The sequence below is a fragment of the Eucyclogobius newberryi genome, unplaced genomic scaffold (assembly GCF_026437365.1).
Source record: "Eucyclogobius newberryi isolate DKJ021-1_F unplaced genomic scaffold, fEucNew1.0.hap1 SCAF_5, whole genome shotgun sequence".
NCBI lineage: Eukaryota > Metazoa > Chordata > Actinopteri > Gobiiformes > Gobiidae > Eucyclogobius > Eucyclogobius newberryi.
In genome coordinates, this window is record NW_027316167.1 from 12193623 (window position 1) to 12211383 (window position 17761).

At 41.4% G+C, this 17761-nt stretch overlaps 1 protein-coding gene across 1 annotated transcript in view; it reads right to left on the bottom strand.

Annotated features, from left to right (window-relative positions):
* Nucleotides 1–17761, bottom strand: part of tmod2 (tropomodulin 2) — a 30850-nt gene that overhangs the window by 597 nt on the left and 12492 nt on the right. Inside the window, exons 4-10 of the mRNA XM_072465152.1 lie at nucleotides 10931–11053; nucleotides 9847–9918; nucleotides 5326–5456; nucleotides 5130–5237; nucleotides 4904–5047; nucleotides 3663–3807; nucleotides 1–1715 (exon numbers count right to left, since the gene is read on the bottom strand). The exon at nucleotides 1–1715 is cut by the window's left edge and continues 597 nt beyond it. Of these exons, the coding sequence (XP_072321253.1) occupies nucleotides 1684–1715; nucleotides 3663–3807; nucleotides 4904–5047; nucleotides 5130–5237; nucleotides 5326–5456; nucleotides 9847–9918; nucleotides 10931–11053 (755 nt within the window). The 3' untranslated portion in view covers nucleotides 1–1683. The remainder of the gene's footprint in view (nucleotides 1716–3662; nucleotides 3808–4903; nucleotides 5048–5129; nucleotides 5238–5325; nucleotides 5457–9846; nucleotides 9919–10930; nucleotides 11054–17761) is intronic.

Sequence of the window (17761 nt, forward strand, 5' to 3'; positions counted from 1 at the left end):
AGAACAGCTAATTCTACTATAAAATTCCAACCTGTTCTCCAGCAACGTTTTAAACTAGAGAGAATTCTGTCACATTAACACAACCTATGCAAAGTCTAAATAGGTTATTGCATTGAAAGTAGTAAAAGTCTATAACAAATGCATAAAATAGGACCTTTAGAATGATGATTTCATGCCGGTAAAATGCTCCTATTACACAATATTTACAATCTTCAAGTAACTGATGTTTTGAGTTGGTCTGAAGTCAAAGAGTTTCCACAAAACAGAAAAACGTCGAAGTGAGATTTGCATCTAGTATATATATTGTTTTGTGGCAGAATAACCGTTTGTTCCAGTACTGAGTAACTGCAAGTGTGTGTCTTTGGCTTGGTTCAGATCTGCAGAAGAACAGTTGGTTGTTTAAAGGGACAGTGCAGGATTAAAAGTGGAAGCTGACAACATGTGCGTTTAATAAAGTCGACTGTCAAGTTACGTTTGTAGAAGCGACAGGAGAGACCTTTTTATGTATTTTAAATGTTAGCTAATTTACAGTTCCATTTGGTTTTGCTTTGATTTGAATGTTTTTAAGATCAAATTGAGAACTTATTATATATTATGTTTTTTTTCTATCATTGTGTGTCCGTTTTTGACAATATTTCTTTTTATTGTTGATAACGTAATCCTACTGAATCAATTTGAACTATCAAATTTAATTGTTTTAAACCATTTTTAACTGAAGTTTGATTTGTTTTGGCAAAATAAAACCTGTGGAATAGAAAGTCAAAGCTTTGGGTTTAGTCCTTGTTTATGTCTTTTACTTGGAATTAATCAGAAATTACTTGGTTTTAGCCTAGTTTAGACTATGCTTAAGTGAGCATTTAAAATGAAACGTGTTCTCTAAAGAGTATTGTGATTGAACTGTACGTTTCAAAGAAGAATTACATTTTAACTTAGACTTAAACCCATAAACTATTTCCTAACGGACAACACAAAGCCGTTTGTGGCTCTTGCAATGTCCCGTCTGCTTCCCGACACCTTTACTTGCATTAAACGACATAAAACGATATAATTACACTAGACAACCCCTTTAAAAACAGCACTATCCCTTTAAATGTCTGATGAGGCTCTCTAGTCTGTCGAGAATAGTTCAAACGGCTCAAATAAAATCGTCAAACACACATTTCCATCTGACAAATGACATTATTAGCCACATCAAAACAATGTCTAAGCGTTCAATAAAAGGAGTATAAAACGTCTTACAGTACAATGCATTCTTGTTTTACTTGTTGTTCAGTACAGTAGCAGGCTTTAGCACATCACCGTCACCAGTTTGAAGCTTTTTCGATACACATTCGACGCATTCGTGTTATATTAGTTAATTCATACAAGAGGATATATATTCAGTATTATTGGTCCTTATTTCCCATGGTTGCAGCAAAAACCTATTTATAAAAAAATGGACAGATCGTATTGAAGGCTTGATAATGGGCAGGCGAAATGAAAAAAGGACTACAAAAAAAAAAACTAAACCATTTAACAGCAAAAAAAACTAAAAGAAGACGCGATAAAAATAAAGGAAGGTGTGAACCCGACGTATGGTGAGGGCGTTTCCAGTTTTTCCCTTGTTAGTTTGCGACCCACGTGCCGACGCTCCACGGTTTGGCACAAAGTGAAATATTCGACGAGATGAATCGAAGTGAGTCCTCAAAGGTCGCCCTCCACTCGCCTCCTGCGCACTGGAGAGAGGAAGAGGAGGAGTAAAAGAAGAGGAGAAGAGGAGTAAAAGAGAGACAAAAAGAGATAAAAGAAGAGGGCAAAAGTTAAAAAGTCATTGAAAATATTGTATTGCACTTTTTAGACTTTGCTTGAATTGTGCTGAAAGTTGTGGGGGAGAAATACATGCAATTCTGGTCAAACTTTGCTGTGGTGAAAATAGAAAAGCTCTGGCAGTTTAGACATAATAATAAATATGAGCATAAACGCTAAACAGGTGTAAAATCCTTCAAAACATAACATTCATGCAGAACAGGGTTGTCAAAAGTATGGATACTAAAAGATACTGCATAAATGGGATCAAATTCAACCTTTCCTGAACCTGCAGCTTTATCAGAACTAGTTTAAGATCATATGGTAAGAAAGTACTATTATTTTGTGCTGAAAATGCCACGGAGATTTCCTATAGTCTGGACACAGGTTGTTTTTTTTTGCTTAAGAAAGTTGTCCAAAAGTCACTCTCAATCCGTGGATCTAGTCTGACAACTAGGGGCCGGGCTCGGGGCTCGGGGCTCGGGGCCCCGAAATATTATATTGTCCAACAAACTTAACACTAACCACTGCCCCTGAAATGTGAAAACTAAATTTGCTTCATTATAAATGCAAATATACAGTTGTGTTTTTTGTTTTTAAATACAAGTGTTAAGTAGTTGAAAAGGGGCAGATGACATGATATTATTGCTGTTCTTTTTCAGCTGTTCATTCTTTTTTTTTTTTTTGTATCAACTGTATGTCACTGACGACGCTGATGTCTTTTATATGTTATCAAATAAAGGAATAAATATACTTCTACATTTACGCCCTCAACCATACATTTTGAAGTTTTTTTTTATTACAAATGTTTAGTTTCCCAAGTCTGTAAAATATTTCTTTACGTCATCCTCAAGCACAAGTTACTCAGTCGTAAAACAGCAGTAGTCTATAGTCTAGGTTTTGCGGTCTGTCTTCATGCGTTTCACTCTTCGACCTCTAGGGGGCTATTAGTTCAAAGTGACTGGTCTTAAACTACAGTCAAACGTGTGCGGTGAGTGAGAGCCGTCATCGCCATCAAACTTCAAACCGTGAGTGAGCTCCTCTGTCACAGACGTGAGCACAAACGCTGAAAGAAAACCGTGTTAGTTTGTCACACGTCATGCTCCAGACCTGAGACGCGAACGCTTTGACGACACACGGGGCTACAAGAGAGAGCAAGTGTGAAGACAAACATGTACAGCACCACGCAATCTGCTCCAGCTTTTATGGGAGGAACAAAAGTGTGTAAAAGTACAAAAAAAAAGGCATTTGAGAGAACAGCCAGCTCTGCCAAGGCTCTGGGGTCTCATTTATAAAGCTTGGGAACGTACGTCACTTTCCACGTTAAGTTTGGGATTTATAAAAATGACCTAAAATGAGCGGTTTGGCCCGAAAACTGCTGAACTTTGTGCATCGGAGCTTTCAGAGATGAGAGAGAAAATGATCTGTGCTCAAAGAGATGAAAATATAGTGATGTTTTAGTAAGAATTCCACGTTATGTTTTATAAATGAGACTCCAGGTCCTTTATCGTGGTGGTAACGATCTACTAATATATCGCCTAATAATGTAACGTGCTCAGACTTTGGGTTGTTTTCGAACAATATTCACAACTAGAGGTGGGACAAGACACAAGATGAGATTAAGTAGCACAATAATAAATGCTAATAATAAATATAAAGCATAATCATGTATTCTAGTGTGTGCAGAAAACTTATTTAGTCAAAAATAAATGAATACAATAAAATAAAAATAATAATTAATCCAAAACCTAGACTAAACACGGGTTCTCCTCGGTTCCTCAGTGCTACAGTTTGAGAACGGCTAAAACGCGTCTTTACAAAACATTTGACCAGTAAAAACAAGAGAGAATGTAACAAAGAGAGGTTTGAATTCATACCCAGGTCGTTGTTCTTTGTGATGGCTGCAGCGGCTCTGGATCGTGGTCCTTGTTGAGTGAAGTGGTATCCGAACTTTATTATGGTGTTGTTTTCTTCCAACATTTTAGCGATCTCCATCTCGATAGTCGTGCCCAGCTGTTGCCTCTGAAGAACGAGCGGGAATGAAAGAAACGATAAAAACACAAAGCGTCTGAACGTAAAGCAAAGTGATGGAGTGCTGAGCCGATGCTTTATTTTACTTTCTAATATAACAACATGACGTCTTAAATTGACAAAGACATCAGGTTTTACTGAGTGAGTTAGTATAATAAAGTATAATACAAATTAAAAAAGCCCTGGTAGAACTTTGAGTTGGCACAGGCTCAGTGCAGCAGCGTGAGACATCAGGAGACTGCGTTTACATGGACACACAAAACCAGCAGACTTTAAAATCCCGGGTATTGGTGCAGGTGAACACACTCGGAGACTTTCTGGCACATTGACCTCCTTATGGTTTATCTGTTTGTTTTGTCTTTGGCAGAGACTTGAGGTAAAATGTGCGAGCGCAGTAATGCAGCAGATCATATTTGACTCCATTATCAGGCACAACAGCTCTTAGAAGCTTTGGGTTTACACTTCAACAAGTCTGCATAAGATACGAGTATAATCAAAGTATGGTTTAAAACTACTTGCATAAATAAAGACACCGTAACTGACGTTTACCGCCTGTCTATAATGTTTAAACTGTTTGCAGCGGTCCAAACCCTGTATCCTGTTTATTCACGGCGATGCTGATTTAGGTGAGAGTTTCAGAGCAGAGTTTTGCCATTACAGTAAAGTTAAAAAACATTCCTAACTGGTCCTGGTTTGTAGAGAAGAAAACGCTTTATAATTATATGCAGACAGCACGCAGCGGTCTCATTTCGACAGCAAAAGCTGATTTTACAATATATCTGTGCTGAGGAAAAAACAATTTTACTTTGTTATATGTTACACTTCAATAAACGGTAAAGCAGTAGACATGAAAAATTAAAAGATATATCAACTCCACCGTCCGAGAACTAAAGAATTACGTTTAAGTAAGTGATTGGGGCAACAAGATCAAGTTATTTTACAAAGAATAATTGTGTTCAACAAGCTCAGTGACTTTTAAATAATTAGCTGTACATTTACGAGCTAATGTACAAAAATGCAATTGTATACATGAGTGCTTTTTGAATAACAGTTTATTTCTACAAAAGTATAATATCTTTGTTTGTACCTGGTTGTCTATCTTGATCTCCGTGAGCGTGTCGTTGTCTTGTAGCGCCTCCACCAGAGCCTTGACTCCAGCTCCTGTGATGAAGTTTGACTCCAGGTTCAAACTCTTCAATGCTTTATTCTCTCTCAACATCTCACCGAACGCCTGCAGGACCCAGGAAGTCACGAGGACATTTTAAAGAAGGTAAACGACATACAGTAAGTGAGGAAATACAAGTAAAGCTCACCACGGCGATGGGGTCGTTGCTCCGCGTCGCTGCCAGGCTGAACTTCTTGACGTGCGAGTTTCCCTCCATGGCTTTGGCCAAGTCTTTCAACGTGGGAATGGGAATGTTCTAGCAAAAACAGAGCAGTAAAGATGTATATGATTATGTTTGTTCATTAAAACACTGGATGAAAGCGATGATCAGATGGGTAAAGCACCTTGATGTTGTTGAGGTTGACCTCCGTTAAAGTGCTGTCGTTGCTTTTTATCCTCTGCAGAGTTTCCTCCACGTTCGTGGGGTTTGGAGGCTCGTCAAAAACTGGGTTCATTTTCTCTCCTTTGACCACGTCTGAAACAAAGAGGAATTTGACTCAAAATTAGAGATGTTTGATGATAAGATATTTGATTATATTTGATGTGCCGCAAGGATCTGACGGCAAATTCAAAGTTATGAATAAGATTCACAAATGGTGATGTCACCATATGAAATTGTAGTGTTACGATTATTGTGAAAGAAAACTATTGAACGATTATACACGATTGTTGAGACTGTGACCGAACAACAGTGAAATCTTTCATTTCATTCTCGTGGTGTAGAAACACAAAAGTTCAAATTAAAGTCGCGCTAGTGGCGATGCTGGCGACTGCCTTCCAGCGCGTCCATGTTTTCTGCTACGTTTTGGGGCATACCAACGACGCTCAGTAATTCACCGTTGATGATTGCGTAGTTTGCGATTCAAATAGTTGTTTGTCCTGACAAATTTCAAGATCGTGCTGAACGCAGACCTGAGCAGGGAGAAAGAGAGAGAGCCTTGGTGACCCGCGACTTTTCATTTATGTTCAGGGGGTCAAAAATACCCGAGTTGTTGTTGTTTTATGGCGGCTGGTATCCAAGTGTTACATTGCCGCCAGACTTTATTCTTCAGACTTTAATCGTGAGATGTTGTTGTAACAGATTTTATTCTTCTTCTTTCACTCAAGTTGTTGTTGTTGTTGTTGTTGTTTTATGGCGGTTGGCATCCAATTGTTGCATTACCGCCAGACTTTATTCCTCAGACTTTTCGTAGTCCTCAGACTCTGTCGTAGTCCGTAAAAGTACTCCTTCCATTGCTTTGGTGTTACAAAGCCCATGAGGTCATGATATGTCTTTGTGACTAGAATAGTTGTTGTTGTTTCAGAGACCAACCGGCTTTATTCTAGGGAGACTCTTCTTCGCTCAAGTTGTTGTTGTTGTTGTTGTTGTTGTTGTTGTTGTTGTTGTTTTATGGCGGTTGGCATCCAAGTGTTGCATTACCGCCAGACTTTATTCCTCAGACTTTGTCGTAGTCCTCAGACTCTGTCGTAGTCTGTAAAAGTACTCCTTCCATTGCTTTGGTGTTACAAAGCCCATGAGGTCATGATATGTCTTTGTGACTAGAATAGTTGTTGTTGTTTCAGAGACCAACCGGCTTTATTCCAGGGAGACTCTTCTTCATCTTCCTCTCCTTCTTTGACGTTCGGTGCTTCCACCGTACAGCTTTATTCTTTAGGCTTCATTCTATAGGCTTTAATATGTCCACTGATGTCGCTGCTTGGTAGCCGTGCGTCTACGAGACTGGACGAGGACAGGAGACCACCCCCACCCCCATCTCGTCACTCTGATCACTCTGACTCCCCAAAAGCAGACCCCCATCACTCCGACTCCCATTTAGCGCCTTTAGCCTGTTTTCTATATCTGCCCAATCAAGCTCCTTTGTTCCAAGGAATCTCCCTGCAGCTTTAGCAATGATCCTGATCCTTTCAGTTCTGCTTTGAGTCTGAGCAGCACAGTTTACAACATCCACCATAAAGAGTACAAAATCCTCTCTATCCACAACCAGGGTATTCTCATTAATTCTGGAACCTGCACACTTGGGACCTCCACTCTTGAAACCTTCACACTTCTTGGGAGCCACGCTGGCCTTTCTCATTTCGCCCTGGCTGGGAGCAGCGCTGGCTCCTCTCTCTGTATTTACTCTAAACTCGTTACTTGAAACTTTCTTGACTGCATCTGCATAGGATATATCTTGAGAGACCTTTATTTTCTGCACCTCAGCAGCTCTTTTGCTAAACCTGCATCCCCCGTAGGCAGAGCTATGTTCTTCCCCACAGTTACAGCACTTCAGTTTTGCACCCATGTCACACTTCCCATACTCATGATCTCCTGCACATTTACCACATCTTTGCTTCCCTCTACAGACCGCTGCAATATGCCCAAAGCGCTGGCACTTAAAGCAACGCAGGGGCGGCGGAACATATGGCCTGACGCTATAGCACATGTACCCAATGAACACCTTACTAGGCAGGCACCTCCCTTCAAGTGTTACCATTACCGACAAGCTGTCACATCTTACCCCAAACCGGGTCACCTTCAAACGCCTAGCGTCCACCACCGTAACTCCAGTCAAATTCTCCTTAACTTCATCCACAGACGTCGCCGTAGGGACACCTACGATAACTCCTCTGACCGTGTTTCTTTCAGCATCAGACACAAGAATGTCCTTTCCACCCAGACGTTTAGTTCCAATCGCCTTCCGTTGCTGAGCCGCGTCCTTGCACACGACCAGCAGCGAGCCATCTCTAAGGACACTCGCACTCTTGATCACTCCCACAGCTACAGTTAGGCTCTTTGACAATGCCACTGAATTCCACTCCTTAAAGGATGCACTATCCTGTGCAAGCTTTATGATCACCTTACAGTCTCTGCTCTCACCCCGGATATCAATAGCTTCAGCCTCATCCTGCTGCTCATTCCCAGAACCCTCGGACGAGCTAAGGGACTTTTTACGTTTCCGGGCACGTGCAGGCAGAAAAGGCTGCTCCTCCACGCCGTCCAGAATGTCTTCCATCCCCGATCCACTCTCCTCCGCCATCTCCCGTCTCTCCAGACCGGGTGTTGAGCAAGGTCTCCTCACAGTTTTAGTCACAGTTTTCGGCCGCAGAAAGAATAAAGTCTAAAGAATAAAGTCTAAAGAATAAAGTCTATATGAGAAAGCCTAAAGAGTAAATTCTAAAGACTTTATACTTTATTCCCCTCCTCCCCGTAACCCCGTCACCTAGCAACAGAGACCTGCCGCTAATGCTAATTCTAATGCAAATGCTAACGCTAAGACCGAGGCACGAGAGGAAATGTCCCATCAAAATAAAAGACCCGCATATACTTCAGAGCTGAGCAGAGTTTAGTCAATATCATTATTTGCTCCAAGAGCTGCTTCTAAAAGATTTTATTTTATCTTGCGGGATGTTTGGGGTCTTTTTCCGGGTTGTGCATAGCACGTCACTGGAGCGTCATCTCTGATTGGCTGCCACAGAAAGTTGGACAAAGCTGAACATCTCGGCGTCGACGCTTTGGACGCGCGTCCGAGCGTCGAGAGCGCAGAAAACGCGGGAATCACGCCACAAAAACGCAGAAATTGCGCCGCGGAAAACGCAGGAGATGTTCAGGGGGTCAAAAATGCCAGAGTTGTAGCAGAAAACCATGAATAATAATAAAAGAAACCAGGCGAGAACAATGACTCCTCGCATTCAATTGAATGAATTACATTCCATGGCTCGAGCCAATAATGTAATATTGACCACATAAAGCTTTTTGTTATTTGTAGATTTACTCACAGTGGGAAGAGGAACCAACACTTGACTGGTACTTCATAAAAACATGACTAAAATAGGAGTAAAAGCACAGTAGTAGTAGTACTACTACGTCATAAGGCGCTGGTACAGCTGGCAGCCCGGTGTAAACGCTCTCTTCTTTCTCACACTTATTGTGCTTTATCTCCTATATTTTGTAAATATAGTTAGTATATTTTTTCTATTTTACTGTACGATAGGGACACGCGCTGGAATAGTTTTTTAATTCAACTGTTTTTGACTTTTTTCGGCTGGATTTGAGCGTTTTTCGTTGCGTTCGTTGTGTTGTTGTGACGTGAGCTAGCTCCGAGCGAGCCCACCAGCCCCCCCCCGCGCCCTCCGGCCGCGCTAAAGTACGGCGTGTCGTCGGTACACGTTTATATACACGTTTATATGAAAGAGGAACTTCACGAACGATCGGGACACGCACTGGAATCGCTTTAAATTAACTTGTTTTGACTTTGTTCGGCTGGATTGAGTGTTTTCGTCGTGTCGTTGCGATGTGTCTTGGCTCTGGGTCCCCCGGCTCCGGCCCCGCCCCGCCCCCCGGCTCCGGCCCCGCCCCCCGGCTCCGGCCCCGCCCCCCGGCCGGCGCCGTACCGCGTTTACACAAAGGAGGAACTCATGAAACTGCGGAGAACAGTCGTCTTACCCGGAGATCGTCACGTTATCCCGTCGCAATACTGACCTAACCTAATACTGATGTGCAATTCTGTCATATGTGCAATTACTGTGAAATTCATGTGCAATCTATGTGCTGTCGTGACACATATTCATGTGCAATTACTGTCGGGATCACATGCAATGGTATTTATTTATTTATTTGTCTATGGGAGTTTTTATTTATTTATAGGAGATCTTCTACTGAAAGTGTTTTTCAGACTTCCTATAAGTGATCTGTTCTTCTGTATCTACCTCTGTATCTACCTGCGTTGCACCAATGAAATTTCCCCATGTGGGACAATAAAGGAATATCTTATCTTATCTTATCTTACAAGTAGTACCGTGGTTACTCAAGTAAATGTAACTGTAAAAAGGTGCACTGTCCACCTCTGCCAACACACTCGCTTCTATGTTGAATGCTTTTGACTTACTGCTGTATCCGTCGCTGCTGCTGCTGTCGTACGTCTTATTATTGGTGACCAGCGTGTGAACTCCCAGGATCGCTGCGAAAACAAAATAAACAAATCAGCACTGAGCACATCACCTTCCCTTGAAAAACACGTGGAATTCAATAAAGCCATTAGCGGACAGCGATGGCCTTTTGCACACCGGGCCTTGTTAACAAACGCGGAGGTGAACGGAGTCATGGGAAACAGGGCTGAGGAGAAGAAGAGCGTCTGTGTCGGGACGTCCCAGCAGATCAGAGGGTCAGGCTCTTTGAATGATTCTCATCAAAACGTCCAGCTTTCAATTCAGCGGCGTCAAGATAAATTGGGCTCGTTTGTTGAAGTGATTGGGGAAGGGGGGGGATTGGATGAATCTGTAAATTACGAAAATCTTGTCCCATCAATCAATCGTTAACAAATGATAAAACAATCAAATAAAACAACTGCACACGCTATATACATCAATACAGACAATGGTTTGATGGTTTAGTCGTTGAAGTAGAAGTGGTTTGAGAAAAAAAGAAACCATTTTAAAGTAGCAACCTGGTCATAAAGTAGTGATAGTAGCATCTAGTAGCAAGACTACGACAAAGTCTAAGGAATAAAGTCTGGCGGTAATGCAACACTCGGATGTCAACCGCCATAAAACAACAACAACAACAACAAGACAGACGTAATGAACCTCACAATGTTGCAGTTTCAGTAGCATCTCTTCAGTAGAATGAATATTTGACCTTTTTGAGCGAGGAATTGTCATTGTAGCAGAACTAACTAGGAATGGAACGATATGAAATGTTAGTGTTACGATTATTGTGAGATTCACGATTATTATTAACAGTGAAATCTTTAATTTTCTTTTATTCCCATTGTTGAACACGTTACTTTTCCTCAACGTTGACGAATCAAAGTTGATTTTTAAAAAAGGTGGATTAAAAAACGGTTCTAAAATGGTCACATATTTTATTTTCAGTTCTTACTAATACATTGTGGCTTGAAAAATCACATTATCACAGGATTATTAACCATATAATTTCGACAACCTTAGTAGTAGTAGTAATTAACCTCTGACCTGCCAGATCCCGCAGCTCTGTGTCTGTGGCGGTGGATAAGGCTTCCTCTATTTCCGGGTCGAGGGTCGTGACCTCCTCGTTGCGTGTTTCGATCGGTTTCTGCTTCGGGACGAAAGCTTTACCTGCAGGAAAACAGAAGGGACAAAAAAATAGGACGCCTCATCAGAACTTTCACGGGGAATAACATCTAATATAAATGCATTAATAATCTGGACAACTATGCAACAAAATATATAAAGAACAAATGGAAAAGAGAAGATAACTTTGTTTTGACGGATGAAGTATGGGAAAATATATGAGTGTAACAATGGAAGACTGCACCAACAATCAAGGACTGGACATACATTATAATGAGACATAAGGAAGATGGGGGGAGGAATCAACTTTGGAAATGAAAAAGTTTTGACAGAAGTTTAATGCGTCGTGATTTTGTTTCTGTAAATGTTCTGTGCTACTTTTGTCTATTGTTCTCTAGTCGTGTTCTATGTTCTGTTCTTTATGGTTCTTGGTGTTGAAAATTTGGAAAAAACTATTAAAAAAACAAGAAGAAACAAGTGTTACAGCAACAAGTTTCTCTAACCTCCCGACTATAACTAATGGTTTTCAAGTCATGCTTTCTTCCCCCCATTTATTTTTCTCAGAGAGTTGCCTTGTGCCAAAGGCATGAGACAAAGACCCATGTGAATAATCAAGTCTATGCCAAAAAGTGGGGAAAGCCGGTCTAGATGAAGCCACTCTACAATGAAGTCATGCATTTTTAAATACTTGGCCGATGGGAACAACAGTCAGGACAATTTAAACTTCTCTGTAACTCAAAGGCTAATCCAGGGTTTAGAGGGATTCTCAGGAATGCGAGGAAGAAACTATTAGATTAGGTTTAGAATAATAAAACACATTAGACAGAAGAATTATGCAGTAGGAAACTTTAAGGTTAGGTTCGTTGAGCTGACTATTTATCTATTCATTTTTAAATATTTTCTTGACACGACTGCTTCATCTGACAGGACAGGAAGAGAGAGAAGAGATATTAAGCAACTGAGGGCCGGAATTAACCCCGCAACGCGACGGTAGCAGCAGCCACACATGTGCAACGCCCTTAACCACTGCACCATCGGCAAGCACAAGACTGACGTATTTCATATTATTGAATGATTTGTATAGTTTTTTGCCTTTAAACATGTTCTTGAATACCTTTGCTTTGACATCTCATGTTTTAGAACTTCAAATATTGCCTGGAGAAAAAAAAACATTACTTTCATTTGGTGTGTGATCGCTCATCTGGATTAGTGTTAGCACACCATCTACTGGCAATAGTGGGAGTTACCATAACAAAAAGCTAGTTATTTAAAAATATGTTGTAAATTATCATAATTTGAAGACAAAAACAAGTCTGGAGTTGTTTTTAAAGACTTAAAAACAGCACAGTCCAGATTTCTACCTTTCAACGTCATAATCTGGGGAATATTGAAAAGGCGTGGTCACTGAGCAAGAGGACCTCGTAAACAGAATGAATGACACAAGCACGAATAACGTTAAATACTGGACAACACCATGTTCGTTTTTGATTAGTGAACAAAGGTTGAATCAAAATAAACAACATTACGTTAATGTAATTATCGTTGTTTTGTGTTTTATTTTAAGACTTCCATTCATACAAATAATGACAACTACAATATAAGCAGCCCTTGTAAACTCTCTTCTTTAATGTCAGCCCAAAAACTATGGAAACTGCCTTAGCGACCAAATCTGAAAGAAAAGGCGCTAAGGAAGTTAGCGACGAAAGCTGGAGTCTTGTGAGAACTTCTGGGGCCACGAGCTCTTTGAACGGACGTAAAAACTGTCACTGAGCGCTTCTGTTTGCCCGCTGCCCTTTGACAAGAACTAGAAGGGTGCCTCGTCCTCGGCCCACGCTGGTCCCTTTGAGGACTATGGCGCTTCCTGTACATGAAGCCAGTGCAGTGCCAGAGTTTAAGTGGAGATGTTGAAACTGAACGTCAAGAGACAAAAGGGAACAGTGGTGCAGTCCCAAGAGAACATGGGAAAACACAGGCGAGATCCACTCTTTTCCTCTTCTACACAAAGACGACGTGTTATTTTTCCATTAAGTCTTCTAAATACTACATTTTTGAAAGCTTAGATGGAGCTAATCAGCAACTAATGACCACAGTTTAATTAAAATCCGTAGTTTTTTAAACCGCTAAACTATGAAAGCCTTTAAGGGGCTTAAGCGTCCAGGTTTTTTTTTCTTCTTCTTGGCGGCCGACAGTACATCAGGAATATTCTATGGTATTTCTTGTGCAAAATACCAAATGGCGTTACGTGTTGTGTGTGATACCATACATTCAGACTTTTGAAAACAAGTCTGAATGTACGTTTGAAAACTAATAGAAATAGTAACACAAGTCTTATTATTTTAGATTAGCAGTGTTTGTTCAAGGATTTTAACATCGCGGATCCTTCTGGAAAGAGCCATTCATCAAGTTGACAAATTAGTATAAGAAGTGCAAGACTAACATAATATTTTCCACTGATGCCTTCACGCTCATTCTGTTCCATTCTGCTTTTGAATAAAGATTGATTGGATGATTCAAACTGTATTATACTTGTGCACAAAGTCAGAATAACTAACTTGAATTAAGCATATTAAATAAACGTGTTTTCTCATCAAATGCATAATCCCTTGTATGTTTTTCACCAGTTTTCCACTCATATTTTACACAGAAATGGCTGCATAATTTTCTCACAAAGTCTGTTTAAATCCCTTTCTACACTGAGAAGGTTTTTTACTTTTAACCGATGATGACAACCTTTAACTGCATTTCTAATTCTAACCAATGTAGTCATCCTAATCCAATGTAATAACTCAATTCGATGGTCGTTAGTGGGTAAATGGCGTGTTTTTGAGTGTTGTAAAGTTATTCATCAGCGGGGGTCGAGAGTAACGAGGGGAAGGGCTGCATTCCTCACATGTGCGACTGTGATCAGAGTTTTCCACGTGTCGGAGTGAGCACATGAGCTGGCAGAGCAACAGCCTTTTCATACTGAGAGGCAAAGGAAAAACACTAATACGTAAACTGAGAACTGTAATATCAGCAAAACTAGAGGTGTTCATAGTATAAGTTTAATTTAGACACGTTTAATTTAGGACTGCAGGATTTATCGCTGTTGAATCAAAATCAGGCTGCAACTAACCATTACTTTTCTTTAAAATATTGATTTTCTTTTTCAATTAATCACCTAATTCATCAAAAAAAAGTGATTAAATGCATGGATAAACAATAACTTTTTATGACTTTTTATTAGTAGCATTTTGTTCAAAGATTAATTTGTGTTGTTTTTTATTCGTTAAATGTAATAAAATGAACAAACTTTTGAAGAAAACTGAAAACATGAAAGAAAAAAAAGAAAAAAACTTTACAAAATATAGACGGTAATGACAGTTTCTGATACTGTAAAGGTCGCAGAAATGTGACTACTTACTGTAATATTTCTCAGTGATAACCTCTGCTATAACCTGTCAATTGTGATGACACTTTAAAGTAACATATGCAATTACGTCATGTCATTTTAGCTTGTTACCTGAAGCTACATCTACAAAACATGCATCATCAGAACACATTATGCAACAAAAACTGCTTGGTGTGACCCATGCTGTTGTGTAAAGGGTGAAAAGCAGAATTTGTTCAGAGGAAGCGTACGAAAACAAAGCTTCAGTTTATTGCTAACAGCTGTTTTCCATTTAGGATCACGTCATCAACTCAGCCTTTGGAACTGAGCGTTGGACTCAACGTGGGATCAAAATCAAACCTTTAAAGTTATTTCTCCCAAAAGAGGAAAATGACATACACTTGGGTTGTGCGCAACTAAGAAGCTCTTGGTCGACTAAAGAAATGCCATGTAAATCACACAAGCCAAAGCGCTCAAAACTAAAGTAAGTATTTATTAAAGTCTGTGCCGACGCCTGACAAGATCACAAATTCAAGCTAATAGTAATATTTAAGAAAACAGAAAAAGTCAAGCAAATCATGTATTTATCTGTAAAATATAGCGTAAAGCCACCATTCGCTCCCAATTTTTCTTAGTTGTCAAATAAATAAATGTTCGGATCGACCAAGATGCCAAATGAGCCTTTCATTTTGACGTTCCTGCTTGGTCCAGTTCACAATGTTTACCAAAAACCTTGAAAAATAAGGCCATTTAATCCAACACGGTCTCTCAATGCTGAACGTTATGTACTGCGATATCCAATGACAACATCTTCTCCCGTGACACTCCTGCTTCACTTCCCATGGGGCAAAGTCACATCCAAAGAGTTATATTGTACACCGAGACCCACTGTACATCCATACATAATAGTTTTCCCGGGACCAGGGCAAGTAATTACAGAATGGTTGCACACCTCCGCCTTATGTCCGTGAGAAATACAACACGGACATCCAACACCTTCCATTGTGGGGAATCTTTGTCCCGCACCGCGCCAAACGTTAGTTAGGACGAGCTGGAGTTTGTCTGGTAGTTTGTGCAGACAAGACACTAACAAGGAAAGTGTGTTTGAGTCCGTTACTGACACTGTAATTTGGCATTGGTTTGATTTACAGCACAATTGAACAGAATATGAATGCAACAACCAGGATATTGTGATGTTGCAATCTGAAATGTCTCACAATAACATGTACAATATATTCAGTTGTAAGCGTGCTTAAAGAAGGCGGAAAAAGAAGACTGAAAACCATGCACTGTGGTCGTTTGCCTCTTGCTTCAGTTCAGCGTAGACAATTATTTAGCACCGTAATCTTAATCTAAAATCTTTAAATTTTGATTCCTGCTCCCGGCATTTTATCAAAAAATCAATCAAAATCAATCAAAAATCTAAATAAGAGGTTTAACAAAATATGCAAAAACTTGTAATAAGACTTTGAACATTTGATTTGACAAGCAGAGAAAACGCCAATAAATCAGAATCAGAAAAGGTTTATTGCCATTGTCAATGAACAGAATTCATAAACATAGGAACTTGCTTTGGTGATTCGGTGCAGCATAAAACAATGAAAAATGATAAAACAAAAAATAAAACAATTCAAATCTTATAGCCAATAAAAATAGGCTATAAGATAATAGGCTTACTATGTACAAGTACATGTAGTTCAAAAGTGGCCTCCTGCCTGAGGGGAGTGGCCTCCTGCCTGAGGGGGGGCTCAAATAGTCTGTGTCCGGCTGTGATCTGACCTGCTCGTCCCAGAGCCCTGGAGACGTACAGGTCCTGTAGAGATGGGAGTCTGCAGCCGGTCACCTTCTTAGCAGAGCGCACAATGCGCTGTAGTCTCTGTTTGTCCCTGGCTGTGGCTCCAGCGTCCCACACGGTGATGGAGGTGAGGATGGACTCAATGATGGTCGTGTAGAACTGCACCATCATCTCCGCTGGCAGCTTGTACATCCTCTGCTGGGCCTTCTTGATGAGGGAGCTGATGGTGGGCTCCCACTTCAGGTCCTGGGTGATGGTGGTGCCGGGAACATGGAAGGAGTTTACGATGGTGATAGGGGAGTCTGTCATTGTGAGGGGGGCCTGGGGGTGTCACAAACATCTCCACTGTCTTCTGGGCGTTGAACTCCAGGTTGTTACCGCTGCACCAGGACTCACCAGCCGGTTCACCTCCTGTAGACAGACTCATCCTGGTCTGAGATGAGCCCGATGAGGGTGGTGTTGTCCGCAAACTTGATCGGTTTTACGGAGTCGTGGCTGGAGGTGCAGCAGTTTGTGTACAGGGAGAAGAGCAGGGGAGAAAGTACACAGCACTGTGGAGCTCCTGTGCCGATAGTTCGAGTGTCTGAAACATTCTTTCCCAGCTGCACACACTGCCTCCGATCCGTCAGGAAGTCAGTGATCCACCTGCAGGTCCAGTCCAGATGCTGCAGGATGAAGTGGAGTGCCAGGTTGATAGCGTCGTCCACAGACCTGTTGGCTCTGTAGGCGAACTACAGGGGGTCCAGCAGAGGGTCCAGCAGAGGGTCCAGCAGAGGGTCCAGCAGAGGGTCCAGCAGAGGGTCCAGCAGGGGGGAAGTGAAGGACTTCAGGTGGGGGAGGACCAGGTGCTCAAATTACTTCATGGCTACAGACATCAGCGCCACAGGCCTGTAGTACAGGATCTGGGACTTCTAGGGGACAGGGACAATGATGGACGACTTGAAGCAGGTTGGGACATGGCACGACTCCAGGGAGGTGTTAAAAATGCCAGTGAAGACAGGGGCCAGCTCGCCTGCAGTGTCTTAAGGTGGCAGGAGTGGCCCAGCAGCTTTTTGGGGGTTGGATTTCCGAAATAGTCTGCTTACCTCGTGTTCCTGAACTGTGAGAGTGGTGCGGGAGGTGGGGGGGACCGGGGTTGGGTTGGCAGAGGTGGCCAGAGAGGGGGAGGGGGTGTCAAATCTGCAATGGAAGGAGTTGAGTTGCTGAGCCAGTTTTTGGTCGTCTGCGGAAGGAGGGGCTTTGGGCTTGTAATTGGCGAGAAGACGGAGCCCACTCCACACAAAGGCAGGGTTGTTGTTTGAACTACTGCTTCAGATCGTACTGAGATCTAGCTCGCAACACCTCACTGCTAAATCCATACTGCTAACTCTACTACTTCTACGTCTTTGTAGCGCTCTCTGTCACCGGCCCTGTGCGCTGTGCCCTTCTTTTGCTGCCTTTACTGCCTCAGTTTTGAGACGAGGACAGGGGATGCTCTTGGACACTTCTCCATTTTCTTAATTCCTGTGAACGATAGTTAATCTGCTGCTCTATTATTGACTGTTTCATTGTTTGATGTTCTAACTTTCTGCAGGTAAAATCCGCTATT